This window comes from Dermacentor albipictus, chromosome 3 (assembly GCF_038994185.2).
Source record: "Dermacentor albipictus isolate Rhodes 1998 colony chromosome 3, USDA_Dalb.pri_finalv2, whole genome shotgun sequence".
Classification (NCBI taxonomy): Eukaryota; Metazoa; Arthropoda; class Arachnida; order Ixodida; family Ixodidae; genus Dermacentor; species Dermacentor albipictus.
The window spans coordinates 79,768,985-79,790,955 of NC_091823.1; the positions used below are offsets into that span (position 1 = coordinate 79,768,985).

Genomic DNA, 21,971 nt, shown 5'->3' on the forward strand with positions numbered 1-21,971 from the left:
GGAGCTGAAACGTCTTGGTTTCTTTTCTTTTATTGTTCTTGGTCGGCGTCCGTTTTACCCTTGACTATGGCTTCTTATTTACGCGTGTGTGAGCTAAACGTTCTTGCCTCTCTTCGTTTTATAGATTAGGGTAGCGCTGCTTATCCATAACTGTTCTGGCGCTGGACACATAAACAGCGCTCACCTTCTTTTGTAGAGCTATGCTTTGCAGTGAGAGAGCAGGAGCATCTGGGGCAGTGGCGAGCGGCGCCCGGTTTTCAATCATTGAACCAATGAGGGCATGCCTCCGCACCAGGTATGCGAGAGTTGCGTAGTAGCTGCGCCTTTAGCGCTGGAAGGGTAGCTTCGGACTTCGTTGTGAGTGATGGGGCCCTGGTGCCCAGAGGACTGAGGACCTCCAAAGTATTGTATGATCATGTGACTCAGAATAATAATCCTTACTACATATATTGCTGGTTTTCAAAATTAGCCAATAACTTCTTAGCCCTCGCTCAACCAAGAAGAAGAAGCAATTAAACTTTATGAAAAAGAATGGCCCGGCAGTTTTGGTTGTGGAGGCCTCAGGGGGTGGCTCAGAGTCCTTGGGTTCGGGCCTAGCCGGACGGCCCAGAGCTGGTCTTCCAGCTCCGAAATATAAAAAAAAAAACACTTGACGGAGCTGTTGAGCAGTGGTATCATGCTGCTCTCAAGCGTGCCTTCGGTGAACAAGGTCGGATCTTGTCGGATGACGGCGCCAATGCGTGCTGCTGACCGAGAGCTGCCGAGGAGACGAAGAATGCCCTGCCGCTTTCCCTTCGCCAGTCACGATGTAGCCGACCTTGTGCACCGAACGCACGCTTGAGAGCAGCACGATACCAGTGCGCAAGCGCTTCGTCACGTGGCTTTTTTTTTTAAATATATTTCGCGGGCTTTCTTTGAAACCCGGGAAAAAGGACTACGTGAGACGTATCCTAAGGAAATAACTCGATCTGTGGTTTCTGGAGGTGCTCTACAAATCTGCGTATCATACTTGGGGTCCTCAGCCAATAATTAAAGTGTTGGGTAATTAAACGTAATTAATTAGGGAGTTACGGGGAAAAGAAAAAATTGCCTGAGCTACTATAGGGCGAGTGCAAATAATATACATTCAGTTCAATGCTCTTCCGGCGATTCTTTCATTTCTAAGATCGTGGCTCAAGTTACCTGGGACACCCTCCATATATATATATATATATATATATATATATATATATATATATATATATATATATATATATATATATATATATATATATATATATATATATATGTGTGTGTGTGTGTGTGTGTGTGTGTGTGTGTGTGTGTGTGTGTGTGTGTGTGTGTGTGTCCTTCTAATTTTTCAGAGATTACAGAAATCTTTGCTGGTACAAAAAAATGAAAATAACCTTGCGTGGCCTTAATGACAGCTTCGCATATTATGGTGTTAACAAAATAACTAACAATATAAGAGACTTCGTTCTTACTCCCCGAACCAACTCAACCCAGCTCAACCAGCACTATTTCTTGTCACAGTTCGGCGTCTACGCTGTGGGACTGCGGAGTATCTTTCTAACTATGAAGATATACCACATAGCATAGAGCAAGTGCAATCTGCTGAATTCATCGCAGCCAAAAATTGTTTGTTCCCTTTTAAAGGTCCGCAGTAATTTCAACCACTTTACAAGTATTTACTTAAGAAGACTTAATAAACTCTGTACCTGTTCTTTTTTAATTCTTTATACTTGCACTTTATTCCTCGATTCAGATGTCATTGTATAGACTGTGAATCTAGTTCTATTAAGAGAGAGTGTGAGGGATTGTGGAAATAAGGAGGCTCTATTTTGTGCTGCCCTTTAGAAAGCATGGGTCAGCGAATTCGAGAAGAGGAGGAGGACATAGAAAATGAGAGAGAGAAGTCCGTTATGGTCGCAGGACCCATGGCTGACAGCGACATGCAGGCAGGTGGGGCATTCAGAGGTTAGGCACCACCCGTAACGTGCGAACAATCACTTCCTTAGCGTATTTTTTTCATCTCCCTTCGTTTGCAGCACCATATTCGTCGAACCGCTCTATGGCTTGTTCACCTTTCCACAGGTAAGCTCCCTATTACTTTTACTCAAGTACATTTACACTCATACAATAACGTATCGCTCTTGTGAGGCTGATGCCGGCGGAAGATGTTGTACTCAAGACAACTGGCATTCATTCAGGCGCCTTGCCCGATGTAATAATGGATGGAAAACATTATGCAATAAAACTCAATTCCGAGGAATTTCCCTACTACGTAGGCACAGGCCTCGCACCCTTTTGTTTTAGCTTGGTGAATACAGCCCGGCTCTGCAGACTGGTGCGAGCGTCATCTCTTTCTCTAGCTAATATTTCTATTCCCTCGTTCCTCATCTCCTAGGAAGGGTAGGCAGTGAGACAATTTTCCATGTTAAACTTCCTCACTCCTCTCTTCGTACTCTCTCTCTCGTTGTCACTACGCAACCCCACTATGTACACTATTCTGGCTATCTACAAGGCTCAAGACGCACACTTGTCACCGACGTAGGTCAGGCATGCTTGTATCCAGACCCGAATGACAACGGGCTGTATAAGCAACTTTACAAGAAAATAGTGTCTGCGAAAGTAGAAGTCAGATACGGGCGAATTATTGATTTGAACCTATGAGATAGTGTACTCATTTCATCAGTCAAAATGTGCTTCTACACGGACCACCATGCTGTCGTAAGCTCGTGCGCCCTCTTGCAAAACAAAGTAGCACCACTCTCAGGCTGCTCATTCGACAGTTGTCATGAATTCTGTCGTGCTGTGTTAGGCTCTTACACTATTTATCTTGCCCAATAAAGGACTCGCGCTTGCGTTTTCTACTGTCGAGATACAAGTTACGCAGCGCCAGTGATACTCTGTATACCCACACCGGTCCACCTCCGCGCCCATATAGTCGGCCATTTTAGGACCCTCTCAGAGCTGTCCTCGGGGAAGGACACAAACACTGCGATGAGGGAGTGGAGGATGTCTGTCATACCCGGTCGGCCTTGGAGACATATCTCCGATAAGGAAGGAGCGGGAAACGACCGCGGGAAGAAGTGGGCAGCGGAAAGGGTGCCGTTGACTACGCGCTAAGGGGACGGGATGTGAAGGGGCGCATTGTTTGTCCAGGCCGCGCCGTGTTCTGCAGCAAATGCGTTCGAGAGCCCCACTCGCTTGATGAATGCGGCGCCGAAAGGAGTTGACCAGACGCGGCGCCGTCCTCTCGTCGTTGGGCTGCGCCACGTCGTATCGCTGGCACAACATGGGCGACGATGCGCCACCAGCGTCCTCCTAGCGGGGCTCGCTGCCTGGCTTTTGTTCGACCCATTTTGGTTCGGTCGCTGCCGAAGCAGCTCGTGTCGCAAGACTTATTGCGCGAGGCTTTCAATCGGCCATTGTATCTGCCAGATGATGCGGGAGCGCGTTCTCGGACTCGTCCGCGCCGGTTTCGGTGGTCCAAAGTGTCCGGAAACAATTTTAGACTGTGTGCGTCTCGTGGAGCTCCGAGATTGACGAGCAAGGGCGAGTGAAGCTGACGATTCAAAAGGCGTGCCCACTGCGGGTACGAGTCGTAGATTATGGTAGCGATGCACGAGGAAAAGAAATCAGAGGTGTAGCTTTGGAGATGAGGGCACATCGACGCGTTGCTCGAGCTTTTACAAAAGTACATAGGAATACTGCAAAGAAAGGCCTACTTACTCCGATTTTACACTTAGTAGGGTTTCAACGTTCTGATGAAAAGCTTTAAGGAAATACGAATAAATTGAATCAATCGGTGTTCACGAGGGGGATAACACGAAGGGAATATTCTGAGCACGTTAAAACGTAAGGAAAGAAGAATAACATTCCCGACCTGAATGATTTTAAACATGTTTGTCTGCATCTTACACAATAATGACATTTTTGTGTCCATACGAGGTAGCCATGCAAGAATCTGAGTGAATGTAATTAAAAAAATCATTTAATCAAATTTCGTCATAAGGTTGAATAGTCGCTGCAGACTTCAAAAGTTTTCGCTGATTCACAGCTGAATTTCTGCTGAAAGTGCTCATATCAACCGATTGTTCGAAAGGGAGCTTCTTCAGAAGTGTATTACGTCATAGTTTTCTTAAGTTTATTCACTGTGGGCCCACCCATTTGTTCTTCAGTCTATCTGACGTAGAACTTACATCAGGTTTGGTTTTGTTATATTACTGGCAACACATGAGAAAGAGACCCAGCAGGAGTCCCAGATGGCTTTAGTTCCATCTTCAAATGACCTGTTCAATACTAACAGCATTCATTAGGCACATCGTGAAGTTGACACATTTTTAGAAGTTTCTAAGCCCCAGTGACATAACAGGATGGAAGGATGGTATACATTACACACGTTTCAGTCAGGAAATATAAGGTCGTATTAATATTCAGATCAAGATAGGCTCCTTCCTTCAATTAGCGAAGCATGGAAATTACTGATGGCATTTGCATTACAGGGTCACATGCTCTCGAACAGAATCGTGCGTCATGAGCAAAAAAAAAAATAAGAACGTCTTATTAAGGAGTACAAGATGTAGCCATTTCCTCCCCCCATAGAGACTTCTAAATACAGAAGGTTTCTAGCCTGTGTTTCTGACGAGTCGTGAACGGAAGGTATAGTGACATATGTGTTCCAGAAGAGTTAGTGTTTGAGCTAGTTTGTACGGCGTGCTTCGCGTTAGGTTAACATTTTTAATGTGATATATCAGTACCCAGGACTCGGCCGTGCTACGTAGGTTGCAGTCTATAAGTGGTGGGGGGCTTAGTGAAATTGGTCTCGAATATGGATAACCAAGACGAGTCACTAAAGTATTATACTGGTGCTCTCGTGTGCCAAATCAGAGGTACTACTTTGAATAAGTCAGACGTTGGCCTGGGGATCGATCCCCAGACCTGAACAAACTTCCTGAGAAACCCTTATGGGTTTCGTTGTACCTAAGTTCAACAACCAGGTGCATGACAATTTACTTCGCGAAATTATCACAACCTTACACATTCGCGGAAATTCGATTTGCAATTTACACTGCTACTCGCTTTTTTGGTTTTCAAGAGAGAAAGATTGCAGAATTTTTGATAGGCATTCGCCAACGCTCTTACCTGTGCAAATGGCGTAGGCATGTGCCCGCCTTTTGCAGCGTAGCAAAGTTAAAGGTATTCAACTGTTACCTCGCTATCCACGCTTTTCATGCGGCCTATCTGGTGACAAAATGTGCAACAGATGTTGCCGTAGCTGATGAGTCTCAAATGTACTGTAGCTAAATGACCATAATGAAAGCCGATGACGCTATTAAAGCGGTTACTGAAAACTCATCATGGTGATGTCTGCAGCACACGCGACCGTGAGCTAAGCATCTAGATAGCCTGTCATCTGTCATTTCTGTTCGACACGTAGTTTCTCAATGGACCAGGCTAGCAAAAGCACCACTAGGCTGCAACTAGCTTTGCCCAGTAGATTCAGCTGCACACGCATTGCTGTGTAAGCGTCTGTGCTCAATTCACCTATTTGTCTTCCTGTGAACCTAACGGCTACTTAGCTTATCAGCCATCTATTGACTGTTTTGCTCACGGCTGCTATGAGGAAATATTACTCACGTCACGCTGACTCTGTCTTCATGCAAATGAGCCATGTCATCAACAGTGATAGATGGTAGTTGGAAATAAAACTAAACAAGAAATATGGAATACTGCGATGTATTTTATACAAACAGGATTTTATTTAGGTCTACTTTGTATACCGATCAATAGGTGGCAGCCACAGTGAGAGCAGCCTACGTTGCATGTTTGCAACGGGGCGAAACACGCACATATCAGATCTACCAGAGAGTGAACATTGGTAACTGTCTACTACATCGGAAAGAAAATCGTGAAATAGTTCGAGTACTTCTTCTCTCGTGTTCTCGCATGTGTCATTTTAATTAAACATGATGTGGTACAACTTCGCCCAACCTTCTTTACGTGTATACCGTAGTTAATATAAGGAAACACAATTCCGCGTGATCCATCTGTCGACGTTGTTGCTCAAGACCCCACGCGGCATTGTCGCAGTGGTTTTCACAATTACACCACGATTGCGAGCTTCTTGTGATAAAGTTTCTGGGTAGAGGTATTATTCCAGTATCTTTGTGAAGCCTACTTGCTATATATGAGTTCGCCGATCTACGTTCGTCGTCCTTTTAAGCAAGCATGCCTTGTATTCATAATGTATAAACCTTGCTCTGAGTTGCACGCAATCGTTGATTATGTCTCTGACGCATCGCGTGTATTGCTGAGAATGAACGGCGCATAATTTATGTTTATCTGCATTCTTTGAAATTAGCGGTATCAAGCTGTTGATTATTTGCACTGCTTTCCTATTTGCGCCGGATTTGTGGGAAATCATAATCGACCAGAGGAATATGCTGCCAGAAGTTAAACCGTCTCGTCATTTTCTGAATTCATATACCCTCAAACGAGAAAAAAAACAATGACCAGAATTTTTCAAAAGCTGACCATTCCAAGTTAAAAAAGAACAAAAGAAAAACATTGAAGGCTTAAAAATTCAGAATGCGATCAACGTGATATTTCTGCAACTACAATGCGTTTATTTATTTAGATGAAAATTATTATTATTATTATTATCATTATTATTATTATTATTATTATTATTATTATTATTATTATTATTATTATTATTATTATTATTATTATTATTATTATTATTATTATTATTATTATTATTATTATTATTATTATTATTATTAATATTATTATTATTATTATTATTATTATTATTATTATTCCTCGTTAGTTAATATTCTCCCCACCTCAATACATGAACAGCGAAGTTTATCTGGCTTAAAGAATGCGTTAAAAGAAGCAATATGAAAAAAAAATGTCACTCATATGCAGCTATCTATTATTTGTGTGTATGTGAGCATTCCGGATGGTTTAAACATGGTACGTGCCATATTAAACATACGGCTTTCCTCTAGAACATTGGTCAATTCAGTGCATATACTTGTAATAGTGTGACCAGTCTTGTTTGAAGATTACATGCAGCACCTTTGTCGCTCTAATTTTGGCAGCTCTTGGTAACTAGTTTTGTATGTGCTCTTGAAGATTTAGAGGTTTAGTTTATATATTTGAGCATTAGTTATGCTTGAGACCCTGTCAATGTGATTATTATCATTATTATTATTATTATTTATTTATTTAATATATATATTATATTTTAATTTAATTTAATTTTATTCTTCTTTTTATTTTTTGCCTATCATTTTTTTATTTCTTTTATTCATCTCTCATCAATTTTTGTACATCTTTTTGCCTTGTCTATCCTATTCATTGGCACGGTCCTACAAGCCAACTAAGGCTTAGACCGGCCTGCTTGTGTTGTTTTGTATATTGTGTGGCAATAAACATCATTATTATTATTATTATTATTATTATTATTATTATTATTATTATTATTATTATTATTATTATTATTATTATTATTATTATTATTATTATTATTATTATTATTATTATTATTATTATTATTATTATTATTATTATTATTATTATTATTATTACATAATACAGGCAATATGTAAAACTTGTGAGGAAACTGGATTCCAGTTGACATCATTTCTTACCTGCTGTGGGCCATTCAAACGCATGAAGTTCTTCAATAATGCTTGTGTTGTACCCAGTTAAAAGAAGACCATTTCATTTTCGCTTGACTTATCCAGCGATAGCTTTCAGGACCTCATTCACTTAGTTGTTTTCACGTTCGCTAGGGACGCCGGTGTCCGCCGATGGAATTTCACAGTTCTTACACAAATTATTTTAAACAAATAAAGAGAGGAAGCGGCCCCCAAGGATTTGCACTGCAGACCCGCAGATTGCAAGGCGAAGGTAGAATGGAATTGGGTTCGTGGTAGTAACAGAAAACATTTTAAAAACTACGGAGGGGAAGAGGTGGCAAGACGCACCTGCTACAAATTACCTCTCAGAAGTGTGCCAAATGACTCACTGGCAAAATTTTAAAAAAAAAATTATGTTTTACGCGCCAAAACCACTTTGTGATCATGAGGCACGCCGTAGTGGGGAACTCCGGAAATTTCGACCACCTGGGGCTCTTTAACGCACACCTAAATCTAAGTACGCGGGTGTTTCCACATTTCGCAGGCCACATTTCGTAGGCCAAGCGCAGGCCACGTGTAGCAGGCGCCGTCACCACATTCTTTCCCCGTCTCCCCCAAATGGTCGGCTCGGCTATGCGAGCATTCCTGTCCACGATACGGACGCAAGCCACCCAAGCTGGACCCCATCCGGGAACGCGTGCGGGGGATGCATACGGGGGCTAGAGGCAAAGAGCTTCGCTGTAATAATGCAATGTCGTTGCAAATTCTTAAACTGCAAAAGGTAATACGACGAACCTGCATTTCCTAAGGTGGTCATTTCTTTGATAATAACCTCCGAGACCTTCAGAGCACCGCCCATTTTCAAAGGTTATGTTACAAGTAAGTTGTAAGAGAATGCTGCTGTCACAGTAAATGAGTTTAAAGGGAAAGCAATCGCTGAAGTCTGCTGTCTTTTTACAATTTGCCTTGTAAATATTCGCTCCATTCTGTTCTTAATTCTTGCATCTTAGCTGCCCCCCAGAGAATCAAAAAGCCAGATATAGTAATGGAGGGCAAAACTTTCCTTGACTAATCAATTGAGTACACCCCCATAACTATGCTTGACGCGTACGTGCCCAAGCACCGAATACACGTCACAGTGGTGACGCAGTGGATGATGGCGCCCGAGCGCCTTAATCTCATCCCACGCATCGCAATCGTGGGTCAGATAATTGAGCACGGATGGCATTGTTTCACAAGAAGCGGTGCGGGGCACTGCGTTTCAACTTAAAGCACCCTGAAACATTCGCAACGAATGTTTGATGAAGTGTGGAGTGCTTGCAACCCTACTCAAAGGATGGCATAATTGAACCCATTGTGGTTATGTGTTTTTATTAATGCAGGTGGGTCCAGTGGCTGCTCGGTATCACTAACGATTATCACTAATGACATCATGTAGCTATGACGCATCCTAATGAACATATTTTCATTACCCCCCACTAAGGCGGGTAAAATGGCTGGATGCACATGCACCCCCCCTCGACACACACGCACGCACACACACACACAAACACACACACACACACACACACACACACACACACACACACACACACACACACACACACACACAGACTCACACACACACACGCACACACACGCACACGCGCACGCATGTGCATGCGCGCGCACACAAAGGATTTCTAGCATCAAACTTTTGAATCACTACTCGGAACATTGTTTTTGCACGCCTCCGTTATTTGTTGTCTCCCTACCTTTCTGCCGCTAAACATCCAATCACCTCTTACTAATCTCTATTGCGGACATGTTTACTTTCCCACTGCTATTCCTGAAGACAAGGGCTTCAGGAAAACCAGAAATGCCTAAACCGACAGTTGGGTATATACCTGCGCATTCCAATAAAACATTCCTTATAATTTCCCTAGCTTTACCGCAGCAAGCGCATGCTTATTCCTCTGTGTACGTCGCCTTAGAAAGACGCGTTCTTAGGTATTCTGATTTGGTTTCAAAAAGTAAGCAGCTCTCATTTGACTTATCATAAACTGTTTCTTTCCTGATTTCGTTTTATTTTTATTTTAGATAGGTGCTGTTAGCAGTGTTTTTTTCACTGCCGCCACCTATGCGATTGTCTCAGCCTCTCTGACTTCGCGTTTGACGTTTTTTGTTGCCACGTTGCTTACCATACCGATCGCATACTTGCTGGTAAGCCTCGTAGTACTCTTCCTACACCGTCAGTGACCTTACTCCTGTACAAACACCTCAACACTCTCTCAACCCATATACCCTGTTTCATATTCCTTAGTGATTCTTTAAAATCATTATTACTCTTAGCTTCATTCGCTTCGAAACTTGTCCAGCCCATATCGCCCTGCAGAGCTTCATTTGTAGTTTTTCAGTGAGTTCCGGATTCGAGGCGTTCCACTGACCTTTGGTTACTATTGAGATTTGATTGTACCCCTTACCTAAACAAAAGTAACTCCTGGAACCATATAGAATTTTCCACATGCCCCGGAGCACCTCGTATCTACTGGAGCCCCATAGCGCTCTGTGTTTCATAATGGCCACATATCTCTTCCCTTTTACTATTTTGTTTATTTTTTCTATGTTTTCATATACAGCCTTCGGTTACCTATACACCAAGATATTTGGAGCGTTTTACCTGAGGTATATCCTGGCCCTGTATTACCACTGTCTGTTCACTGTTTTTCTTGAATACCATAAAACCTGATATTTTAACGCTGTTTTAATATTAAATTCTTACTTTCCTTTCCACAGATATTAGCCAGATGTTGCATATCAGTGTGCTTGTTAGCAAGCAACACAATGTCCTCGGCATAAAGCAATCCAGGTAGCTGCTGCTCCACTTTTGTGCCCGCCTGTTTGCATGAGAGATTAACCCTAATATCGAGTACTTCTAGCGCCCTTTTCATCATTATCATATACATCACAAATAGTAGCTGGTATAATAAGCTCCCCTCTATTAGTCCGTTGATGATATCAACTTACTCCTTAGCCCTCAATCCTTCTCAATAAATGCAAGTTGTATCTTCTAGGTAAACCTCCCTCAAAAGCCACACATAGTCGTCGTATAAGCCTTCCCCTCCCAGAATGTTCTGCATTATGTTCTGCCCATGCTTTTATAATATGCTAACTTATACACCTGCACTGCTAACCTGTATATCACCGATGTAATGGTTAACGGTCCATATGAATGAATTATATCTCCCACCCTCCTCCTTACCTTTATAAATGGAGTTAATTCTACCTCGTCGCCAACTGTTTACTATTCGCCTATCTGGTAACTTTTTTTCTGCTGCTTTCAATAACGCTTCCCTACTTTTTGGTCCTAGGTCATTAAATTAATCCGCCTAATGGGAACCTCGCCTAAACCTGTGGTTGTGCGTTTAGGAATTTTCGTTTCAGCTTTATTCCAGTTGAAATATCTTAGCACCAGCTCATTTTCCATCTGGTTATCGTTCATACTCTTTTTCTTCTCATAAGTCATCTCGACATTGCCTTGAAATGATTCGGGTGTTATTTTTCGCATGGAATTTATAGCCACGTCCCCTTCCAGTTTGTTTCCATCTTCGTCAAGGATATACTGTTGTATTGTTCCGCACATCCTTCTTAATAACTTAATCTGGTTACAAAACGTTTTAGGTGCGGCTTTTTTTTCTCACGTTTTTTTTGGACAACCAATGTGCACTTTCACCTTTAATCTTTGCTTGCACCAGTATTTGAAGCACAGTTCTTTTCTGCTGGTTAATTTTCATATTCTGTCTACTTCATCCCGCGGCAACTGTGCTTTGCTGCCTGCCTATGCTGTCGTCATGCTTTATGTCTATCATTGATCGCTTCCCTTACCTCCTTGTTCCACCAGATTTTCGGTTTCCTTTTTCCTTTCCAACAAACGTGTTGCTTCTCTCTCATTTCTCTCATCATTACACTTAGAAGCTCAGTGTAATGTTTAGTTTTATTGAGACACATGAAGCGAAATGCGCGGGAACGTAGTACCATCATATTCAACCTAAATCAATGCCCATTCAGTGTATGCTTAGATAAGCGTGAAGAAACGAAAGGTCATTGCATTTTTGCCGTGCTGAGCTGTTACGTTGTGGACATCGAGGGAAGTAGTCTAGAAGAGGTGCACACAATCTCCCGCATTGAAAACACCATTTTAGTGACTAGTTTTAGTCTAGTTTAGATTTGTTTTCAAAAATCAATTGCTTCCGGCATTAATTTCTATACTGAAGATAACAAACCCGTACAGAACGAATACATAACAAAAGTTGAATTAGGTGTCTTGTGCGTAAGCTTGCGTGTATGGAATTACGTCATATGTAGAACTATTTTGTTATGCGCAAGCCTGTTCGATATAACCGAATTTCACTGTAAGCAATTTTATTGGCATGGTTAGTAAATAATTGGTTATTGGTAAAAAAGAAGCATGGTGCGTGGTTCATGTCTCTACAAACTACTGAGAACGAATCATGTCGAGCACGTTAGTACAAGGACATCTGACGCATAGCCTTGTTTGCTATGTTCAATCTGGTTAAGTTCGGCTACTTCATTCAATGTCGTCCTGCTAACACAGCTACGACCAGAGCACAAGCATAAGGCGTAGGAGGCAGGTGCGCCATATTTCCTGGTGTTCTTGCTGTCCCTTTCTGTGTACTGTTTTTAGAGTGTACTTCCAATATCATGTTTTCCCAGATGAGGAAAACGCTTACAAAAGGGCAAGAAAGACGGTTCATGTTCGGGCTCGGGTTCCTTTTCGATTTCTCTAAAGATAAAATTCAAATATTACTGCAGTGCCTATTGTTCACTCTGCCTTTCTTTCTTCTTCATTTCTAAATCATATCGACCAATTTGGGATAGAACTTGACATTCCAGTAATGCTTGCGGGAAGAATAAAACATTCGAAGAGCAAGCGCAAGGTGTTACGTGTGATGACCAAAAAAAACGAAGAAAGGAAAGAAAGAAAGAAAGAAAGTGCACGGAAAGAGAAGTATGGCTGATGAAATCAAATTTAAAGCCGGGGAACATGTTTACCAGATTCTGGTGTGTCCACAGTTCGACAGGTCTTCTAACTCGACCATGACACATCTAGCGGCAAGAGTGCAGGCAGGAGAGTTTCTTTTTTAGTTCAGAAAACGTTTTTTTTTTTTTTCATGGACACATGGGAGCGCGCGGCGAAGTATGTTATGGAACATTGATATTGTGCTGTCAAGTGAAATCCAGCATTCTTGACACTCGGGAGCCAATGCGAAATTCAATATAACGGACGCCGTTTTGTCATTACATACGTACGCACCTTTGCAGTCGCAACCATGCCAGAATAGACGGGGAATTCTTGTCACTTGGAAACGCCAAATCGTGATGCGCATTGTTTGGTCCTTGTCGAGAAATGTTTTCTTCTTGTGAAATGTTCTTTCATTGTTTTCGACTTGCATCCTTTTCTGAAGATAAAACGGATGTCTGAAAGCATCACGCTGCATGTTCCTTTGCTCACTATAGTTCGCATCCACTTCCCCTTTTTCTTTTCTTGGCGGGAAAGCTTTAGCCATGACCAATAATTTCAACATGCAAGAATCATAAAAATATAGTAATGTAACGTACCCTACGAGACGAACAGAAAAAGACTTGTAAAAAAACAACAAGCGTAATTCACTTTATTTATTCACGCATCTTCTTATATCAACCAGTTCGATATAACATTGTTTATTATTATTTACAAGCGCCCACTGCATTGATTCGGGACGAAAACATTGAAAACATCAACCAGGTTCAGTGTTCGTTTGAGTAGGTGTGAAAGCATGCATGCGCTTGCATGTGTGCACACAAGCGCAACAGAGTTCCTTACTGGGCGAGTTGGTATTAACACTTGCGAATAAACAAACACGCAGCGAAGAGAATCTCACATGAGACATAGCGGTAGTCCGATCCAGCACTGGGCTTACAACAAATTATGTGTGGCGTGCGTCCAACGCTTCAGTTTTTTGTTCTGTTTCAAATATGTCTTCTTGTTTTCTTTTTTTGTTCAACTGCGCACTGCTAGCGCCATGTTTTCCACCTCTCTCTTATGATGGCTGGCTTATCTGACATTGGAACAACAGGAACGTATACAAAGGATCGTCCACGGGTAAATGCAGCCAATGCACAACGGCATTTGCGACAGGGGCAAACTGTGAAACAGTAGCTAATAGTACACGATCAAGAGTGTTGACATCGATTTGAGCTTTTACAGAGAAGTTCAACTATTTTGACAACGGACTGCACACACAGAGTTTACTTGTTTGCTTCTGTGCCAAACGATACGGCGCATGGGCTGTTTCCTTTTCCCGTGGGGGAGATTGCCCAAATAAAGTTAGCTGTAAGTCGAACGCTGGTGCCCTTGACGTCCTCCACTAGCATGAGAATCTGTTCGCTGTTACCTTGTTCCCTCACACACGCACATGCACGCGCACAAACACACGTACACAGAGATAGACACACACATTGCCGCACTGGGGTTGGTGAGGATAGTCCACTGGAGGCGCCTCTCCCACTGCTTCCCACGCACGGACACCATGTGTGTGCGATAAAACAACGGAATGTCTTTTTGCGGAGTTCGCACCTTTCAGCATTAAATGTTCAGTGCGCGAAGGACAACGGAGTCACGGGATTTGCTTTATCGTTCGAGGGACCCTTCCAAAAGGATTCTCGGACGGATGATCACAGATATGGTGTTTCTCTGCTGCCCACCGGAGGCATCAGGACGCGCAGACCTCCGTCACCTGCGCAGAAGGCAAGATGCACATGACGGCTACATTTTGGACACTAAACACAATCTGGTTTGAGATAAAGTATAATATCATGCCCCCTACGATACACCCATGGATTTTGTAGATTGTGGCTCAGCCACAAGTATTGTCCTATTGAGGCAGGGCACGCTTTACAACGTACCTTTCCAGAATTGTGAGAGAGATATAGAAAGAACAACTATTTATTGGGGAAAGGGGGATAGGGGGTTAGGAGCTTGATGGGTGTGGCCCCAAGTCCAGGGCTCCACTGGCTTGTGCCGCCAGCCGAACGTGACCCAGAAGAGCCTTCTGCACCTTCGCGTCCGAGCTGGCGAGTTGGGCCTCCCATTGCTCTAGTGTGTTTGAATGGTGACAAAATGGTGTTTTGGGATGCCCTCGACATCTTAGAAGTTGTAATGCGCTCTCTCGGATCATGACTTACTGATTAACTGATTAACTTACTAATGATTAACATGAAGCAGTGATCAAACGACGATCAGAAAATGCGGTCTGATTATATTGTTAATGCATAAGTTGAAATTGCCTTTAAACTCGCCTATACTTCAGTTTTTATTGGGATGAGAAGCATAAATAATGCCAAAGTTGATGTACTCCACAGAAATGCGATCAATGAGATTGAATGTGAAATATATATATATATAAACTCGCAGTATTATGTATATATATATATATATATATATATATATATATATATATATATATATATATATATATATATATATATATATATATATATATATATATATATATATATAATACTGCGAGTTTACGGTGCGTCCGACTATCTTTAGAGGCAACATTATTTAGGTATTCAGAAGAAAATGCCCGATCATGCTGCACCATTTATGTGGCACCTAGGTAGCTAAAGCGGCTTACCATAATCTGGAAAGACAATAGATATGAGGGAGAAAGCAACACATCAACTTCCGGCATCTTTCTTGTGACTATTACGAATTTTTTAACTAACTGGTGATAAATGATGGCTACATCAGAGAACTATGCCGGATCCCTCCAGTTAAAGCTATTTTTAGTTGCAATTTCTTGTTTATGACTCAAAGCTAACTCCAGAAACCCTTGTGAAGGCGGGGTCCATGTGGCCACGAAGGTTCCATGTATGGTGCCGTGGCAGGTGCCGGGAGAAAGAAAGGTCCCCGAGCAGCTTTTAACAGATGACAAAACAATTTTTATTTAAATGTACGTAGTTAAGTTTTACAAACACGACTCCAACTCTCGGAACACACTGCATGCTAGAATCTTTGCATATCGGAACCTCTGTCACACAGCAGTCCAGACGCACTTTTTATGCCATTTATTTCCCTGTTTCACTTGTCGAGGGAATTCGCTGGCCAATCACAAACGCCGAACCGTTCACCACCTCATGTCCCCAACTGCCCACTGTTTTGCCGGCTCTCTAGTCTCCTACGTCTCACCGTTCTGCCGGCTGGCTGTCTCCAACGTTGCACAATACGAGGCAACCCCGTGACAAACTGTGAACATGCTGTTGACGTCCTTTCCATCGGAGTCCTTGACAATGACCCTACCATCAATTAGTGACCTCGTCGTGACGGTCAATCGGTCAGGCTCGGGAGACTGGCCTGCGCGATAGTAGGAGGGTGACGTTGTTGTCTTGAAGTGAGCTGTCATTTCTGGGCATTCGAAATGCCGAAGATTTGGAACATGGCTGCCTGTCCGTAAGAGTCAGGTGACGCTGATTTAGTCGTCTTGAGTGAACGATGATGCGTGAACAGCACCCGGTACAGCTGCACGTCTGCCGGTGAAGCATCCTTTGCTCCTAGGGCTCACCAGTCGACCATCGTCAGCAATGAGCTGACTCTGGCCTTTAATTTCTGGCAATAGGGTGTTCACTGTAAGGTGTGTTAGCCCTTCAAAAAACATTCTTATTGCCACAAGCTACCCAGTATAGCTGCTATAACAGGCACATACGCTTACCTTTAACAAAAGATAATTTGTTGAGTTCACGATCACACTCGGCTTCAGACACTTCATGAAGGTCGTCGTCTTCCGCATTTATACAACGTTGAGGCGAGTGTTCCGTGTCGCTGCCAGTGCCGTTATAAGGCGGTCTGAAAAAAAAAAATAGGACACAGAAATGAATAACTTTGTAACCAGTAATCTTAGCCACAATTAGGTTAGCTTCTGCTCGCAATAATTAAGAAGAAATTAGGAAGCGGCGTTACTAACGCTTTGAATATAACATTCTTTCTAATTGGCAGCAGTATTTAGTCACTCTAAAATAAAAGATAAGAACTGTACCAAATGGCCCACAACGTGAACAGACCTCTTAAGTGAACGTAACTGTCGTTTTACAATACCTAGAAAAATAACATGCTCAAGCGCATGTCTGTTCCGCGAGCTCTGTCAATATTAAATTCTATACCTGAAATATATATAGATATAAGCATGTTGCTGACGACTGAATGTTGGACAGCCTGGGTAATTAATTTCCCTGTTTATAGGTGTTTCATTACCTCTCTTTTCCTGGCGAATCACATCTTAACGCGCATTGTGCGCATGGATCAGCGTCATTCGATCCCCTATTCATGTTTTAACGGCCCAAACGAACAAATGAAAAAAACAAGAAGGCGACCAGCACGAGCGCCGCAAACAGTCGCAATGATTAAGAAAAAAATTTGCTCACAAACGCGTCATAACAAAGTTTATTTCACGTACGTCGGACGTTCAAGAAACGACGTCTACAACTTCAAGATATCACTCGTACAGCCATACATTGGGGACATTAAAAAGACAAAAGCTTAGCGGTTATAGGGAGTCTGAGAAATGAACTAGTTTGCCAGCGCCAGCGGTGTCTACAGGCTGTGTGTGCCTTTGTGCGCCTGTGCAAAACCATCTCCCTTTCCCTCGGCCTGCGGGAGAGCGAGCGACGTTCAACGAATTACGGTGCCAGTCTGTCTGCGAAAGCGATTCCAGCCTAGACACGCCGATTGCGCATGCTTCGGTCGACGGTTTTCTCTCCATCCCGGGTCGAGAATATTCCCGGGAGTAAGCCTCCTTACCCGGGAGAATATGCGCATAAAGAAAGTGACCTCGCTAGCCGAAAGCTTTCGTCTTTACTTTAAGCTATTATCAGGTTGTGAAACAAACCAATCTTTACCTAACGGCGTAATTCAACATTTTGTTGCTGTTGTTTCTTGTTTGCTTGCTCTTGCGCTATGTCGCTTAGTCTCCTTCCTTGTCTCCTCTTGTTAGTCGCCTGGTCGCTGTGGGGCTAGCGCTACTCTTGGGACTCGAGAGTTTATTGCAACAACTCCCCCAACAGGCTGTAAGAAATCCCTGCTTTGGCTAAAGAGCCATTTCAGAAAGTTAATAAATAAATAAATACATAGCTAACTAACTAACCAACTAACTAACTAAAAAATAAATAAATAAATAAATAAATAGCACACATTCTTTCTAATCACGTATACGGCATAGGGAACTATGCCTAAACCGTCTTCGTCAATCGCTCATAACCCCGGAAGCAATGGCACTACCCCCGTTAGCAAGAAAAAAATACGTCTCATATCACCGTAAGGATCATGGCTACAATATGTATGAATAGAGTCAAGATGACAATGCCAGCGACTACGGGGATGGATGTCTGAGCCGTACGAACGAAAGACAGGTCTGTGATATCCATTGTGCACATATCTCCAGAACCGCCCAAGTGTGGTATAGAGAAGTTCATGACTGCGCACTTTGAGTGGGCTAGCCGTGATGACATTACCCCTCTGATCATCGTTCGAGACTTCAATGTGGACATTGCAAAACCAGCCAAGAAATTGTTCACTCAATTTCTGGAAGAAAAGTTTGCTTTGAATTGCCACACCAATCCAAATCACTCAATTACTCAACAACATCCGTGTATATATTTAAATTTGAATAAGGTTCCGTCCATAGTTGTAACCAAACCAATCACTGATACCACAGTAATCACAACGCTATCGTTACTGTCATTACCAAAAGATGGAAATAAATACATTTACCCTTGTTTAGCCCTGTGTGATGTGCTACAGCTTCGCTGGTCATGTACCTTCGCAGAGTGGAATGGCTCCTCAATTTTTTCTGTGGTAGGCACTATTGTAGTCGGCCATATGAATTTTTAAAGAGAAGTTTTATATGGCTTGGCAAAACGAAAATCCGCCTGTCCACGCCTGTGTACAGAAAACTATCATGATCAGCAATGGGAGCGTCGTCGTCTTCTTCCACAGCTGGCTCATTTGCCTCTCATCATTCCAGCCTAGAATTTCACTTCTGTCATCGTAATGGAGAGGCCGCGTTTACGGGGGTATGAGTATTGCTTAAGGGCGTATGAGCCATTCACTGTCTTACGTGACGGACAGATGTAAGTTTGAAACAACCCAATTTTGAAAAATCGCAAGCGTCAATGGCGGGTGATTGCTCGGGTGATTGGGTGATTGCCGCGGAGCAAACTCAGACATCGAACGCAAGTGACAAAGGCGGACTGCGGGTATACCATCACTGACGTCGTTCTGTCCATCGCGGCTGAACATGTGTGTAACCTCATTAAGAAACACTAAGACATAACCAATAATTGAGAAATACTTTATTGTACCATCGGGATTAACCCAGTCACAAGCACCGGGGCCGCACGTTTCAGCTTCGCTGGTTAACCATTTGTGCGGAGTGCTCGAGCGGTGATACTTTTTTTTTTGCAGTTGAGGTGTTTCTGACTGTCTTGAAGCTAACCCTAAATAAAATTTTTGTTCGTTTGTGATTGGTGTGATTTTTTCTTACAATATTTTCCTGGTTAGGGAAGCGCAATCTCAGTCAAATGTCTGAATTCTATGCTCATCTAAATATTTTACTTTCTTTAAGATTATCGTACATCAAGACACCTTCATTGCCACGCCATTCTTGGCTATACCTTCTTGGTAGGCATGCGCTATTGCTTACAAGTAAAATAACAGCAACAGCTCGAAGTCCTTCCGATATTACAGGCCTTTTTGCCTGCAACATCAGCGGCTTTACTAGCTATTCCCCATCCTGCCATGTCTCTAGAAGATAAAACAAGAAAAGGTACCGGAGATGTCGGAACAGTTTTAAGCAGATGCCACATATAGTTTCCAATGTAAATGGCTACTTAGATGACCTAATTTGTTGGAGCCATGGGCAAAAATAACTACGGGACTTGCTCGATTAAACGTATGGTTTGATTAGTTTACCTTTTGCTCTCTTTGTATGTCTTAAATGCTGAATAAGTGCAAATTATAATTTAAATGACGAAGTGTGGAGACAATAGTGAACATTCGCGCAAGCAGCTTCCACGGATTTTGAGAAATTATTAAGAGTGCTCTGCAGTCAGTACACCAAGTTTCTAAAGTTAGTGAGTTTCCTGTTTGCGTCGTCACTGAGACGATCTGCTATGTACGATACGAAGGTACTACCGGGAATTATGCCTTAATCGAACACATTTATTTGCGCCGTTATTTCCTAATATATATAGCAATCGCCTGAAGGCCTACAGTCCTGCGAGAACGCCTACATGAAACAGTGCCCACCCATAAAATTTCCGTCAAATTTGCCAACTTCTTGAAAACAGCTGTGGTTTGTTCAAAAGCACATGATAGCTACTTACAGATAAGAGAATAATGCTGATTCTCATGTGTGAATAATGCTCATTCTCTGTTGGAAATATATGAATAAGACGCAGTTCTTCGTTTCAAAGAAGGGAAGGACAGTCAATGTCAACTATTTTTAGGCTTCAAGTGAACAAAGAGCACTGGTATAACTAATACGTGAATAGAACTGAATAAAAGTTCATATCGTGTAACAACAATGACTATCTTGCCTTCCCTCTAAAAATATTTACACCCTTAAGGGTGTTTTCTTGTCACATTATAACACCCTTACCGTTAGGGCCTTTAAAAAAATTTATAGAGGACAACAGCGGAGCTCTGACGAGACGTGCGATGACAAAAGACGTAGTTGAAAACTATGCAATCATTCCGACAGCCTTGGGCGCACAGAAATATGCGACAAGAGAATTTCACAGGGAGAGATAGGAAACTTTCCTGTCGGATATTTCTATGCACCCAAGGCTGTCAGAATGTTTGCATAGTTTTCAACTGCGTATTTTGTCATCGCACGTCTCGTCAGAGCTCAGCTGTCGTACTCTATAAATTTTTGTAAGGCCCTAAGGTAAGGGTGTTACAGTGCGACATGAAAACACCCTTAAGGGCATAAATATTTTTACAGTGTTCCCACGAAACTGCAGAAAGGGCGCACCTGCGAAAATAGTTTTTCTCAATATCAGCCATATGAAATATGATTACACCCACTAGTTCTTTCGATTACTTTGGTGCCTCGCTTTTTTTTTTCGCATCGTAACATGTGACGGAGCATTTCCCTCTTCTCTCGGAATCATTGCTGAAAGCAGGAAAAAATTATGACCGAACAATGGACACACCTAAATGACCCATGCACTTTTTGCCGCTTTACCCGTGCGCGGCTCAAGTAATCCGTCTTCCCACATTATAGTCAAGTAATACAGACTGGGAAACAAACGGAGCTCGCACTGACCGACTGGATGTCCGGGTTCTCCGGTAGTCGGAGGGCTGCGCCGTGCTGCTGATCAACTGCGACGAAGGCACCCACTGCTGGTGCGAGCCAAGCTCCCGCACCTGCTGCAGCCGACCGTTGCGGCGACGCTCCAGCGTTTTCCGCCCCGTGTCACAAACCTCTGCGCCGCCCAGCCACAAGTGCAGAAGGCAAGGATAGGAGGCAGATGGGAGAGAGAAATATGCGAGCTCGCCGTTAGATTCTGTACATAGGTACAATCTTCAACGATGAATGTGCACCGAATAGCTATTGTTGTCCAGCAATTCGGCCTGTTTTTCGTGAAATCCTAAGCGGTGCATAGAATCCACAAATTATACTAATACAATAGCTCTTTTATTTTATCAGCTCCTTTAGGCTGATGCATATCAAATATCAATGCGGGGCTTGATGCCATGTTTTATCTGTTACCTTTCATCTCGCAGTAACATTTTATTCTAAGGTTGTAGTTTCTAGGCCGTGCGTAGTTACGTTGCAGATATTATTTTCTCTCTTACTGCGAATGCGGGTAAATTCACGTGACAATATATCGCAAGCACTGTTTTTTGAGTTCCTCTTGTACGCACGAAGCACAGTTGATGTTCGCGCAGTGCGCAAATAAACATGCGTCGCCATTAGATACACGAGGCCTCAAAAGGCGGAATGTACCATGGTACCGGGCTTCTCAGTAGGTTTCGCATGTTGATTTCGCTGTCCGCCCTCTTTTTCCTATGGTATTGCAGGCAAGAGCATTTCATTGACAAAACTGGTAATGAGCTAAACACAAAACATGCAAAAGCACGAAAGAGAAGAAACTGTTACACTTGGGGTGACGCTACTGAGGCTGCAGCCATTTCACATGAATTCCGCTCATATAGGATGGACATGGTAGTTGCACATCACAAAACGTGCGAAACTACACAGCGTTATTGCC

The 21,971-nt window shown here is 42.7% G+C and overlaps 1 protein-coding gene across 1 annotated transcript in view; it reads right to left on the reverse strand.

Annotated features, from left to right (window-relative positions):
* Nucleotides 1–13,301: 13,301 nt before the first annotated feature.
* LOC135919173 (cell adhesion molecule Dscam1-like) overlaps nt 13,302–21,971 on the reverse strand; it is a 556,253-nt gene continuing 547,583 nt past the window's right edge. The window contains exons 24-26 of the mRNA XM_065452886.2: nt 21,023–21,182; nt 16,412–16,545; nt 13,302–14,434 (exon numbers count right to left, since the gene is read on the reverse strand). Coding sequence (XP_065308958.2) covers nt 14,373–14,434; nt 16,412–16,545; nt 21,023–21,182 — 356 coding nt within the window. The 3' untranslated portion in view covers nt 13,302–14,372. The remainder of the gene's footprint in view (nt 14,435–16,411; nt 16,546–21,022; nt 21,183–21,971) is intronic.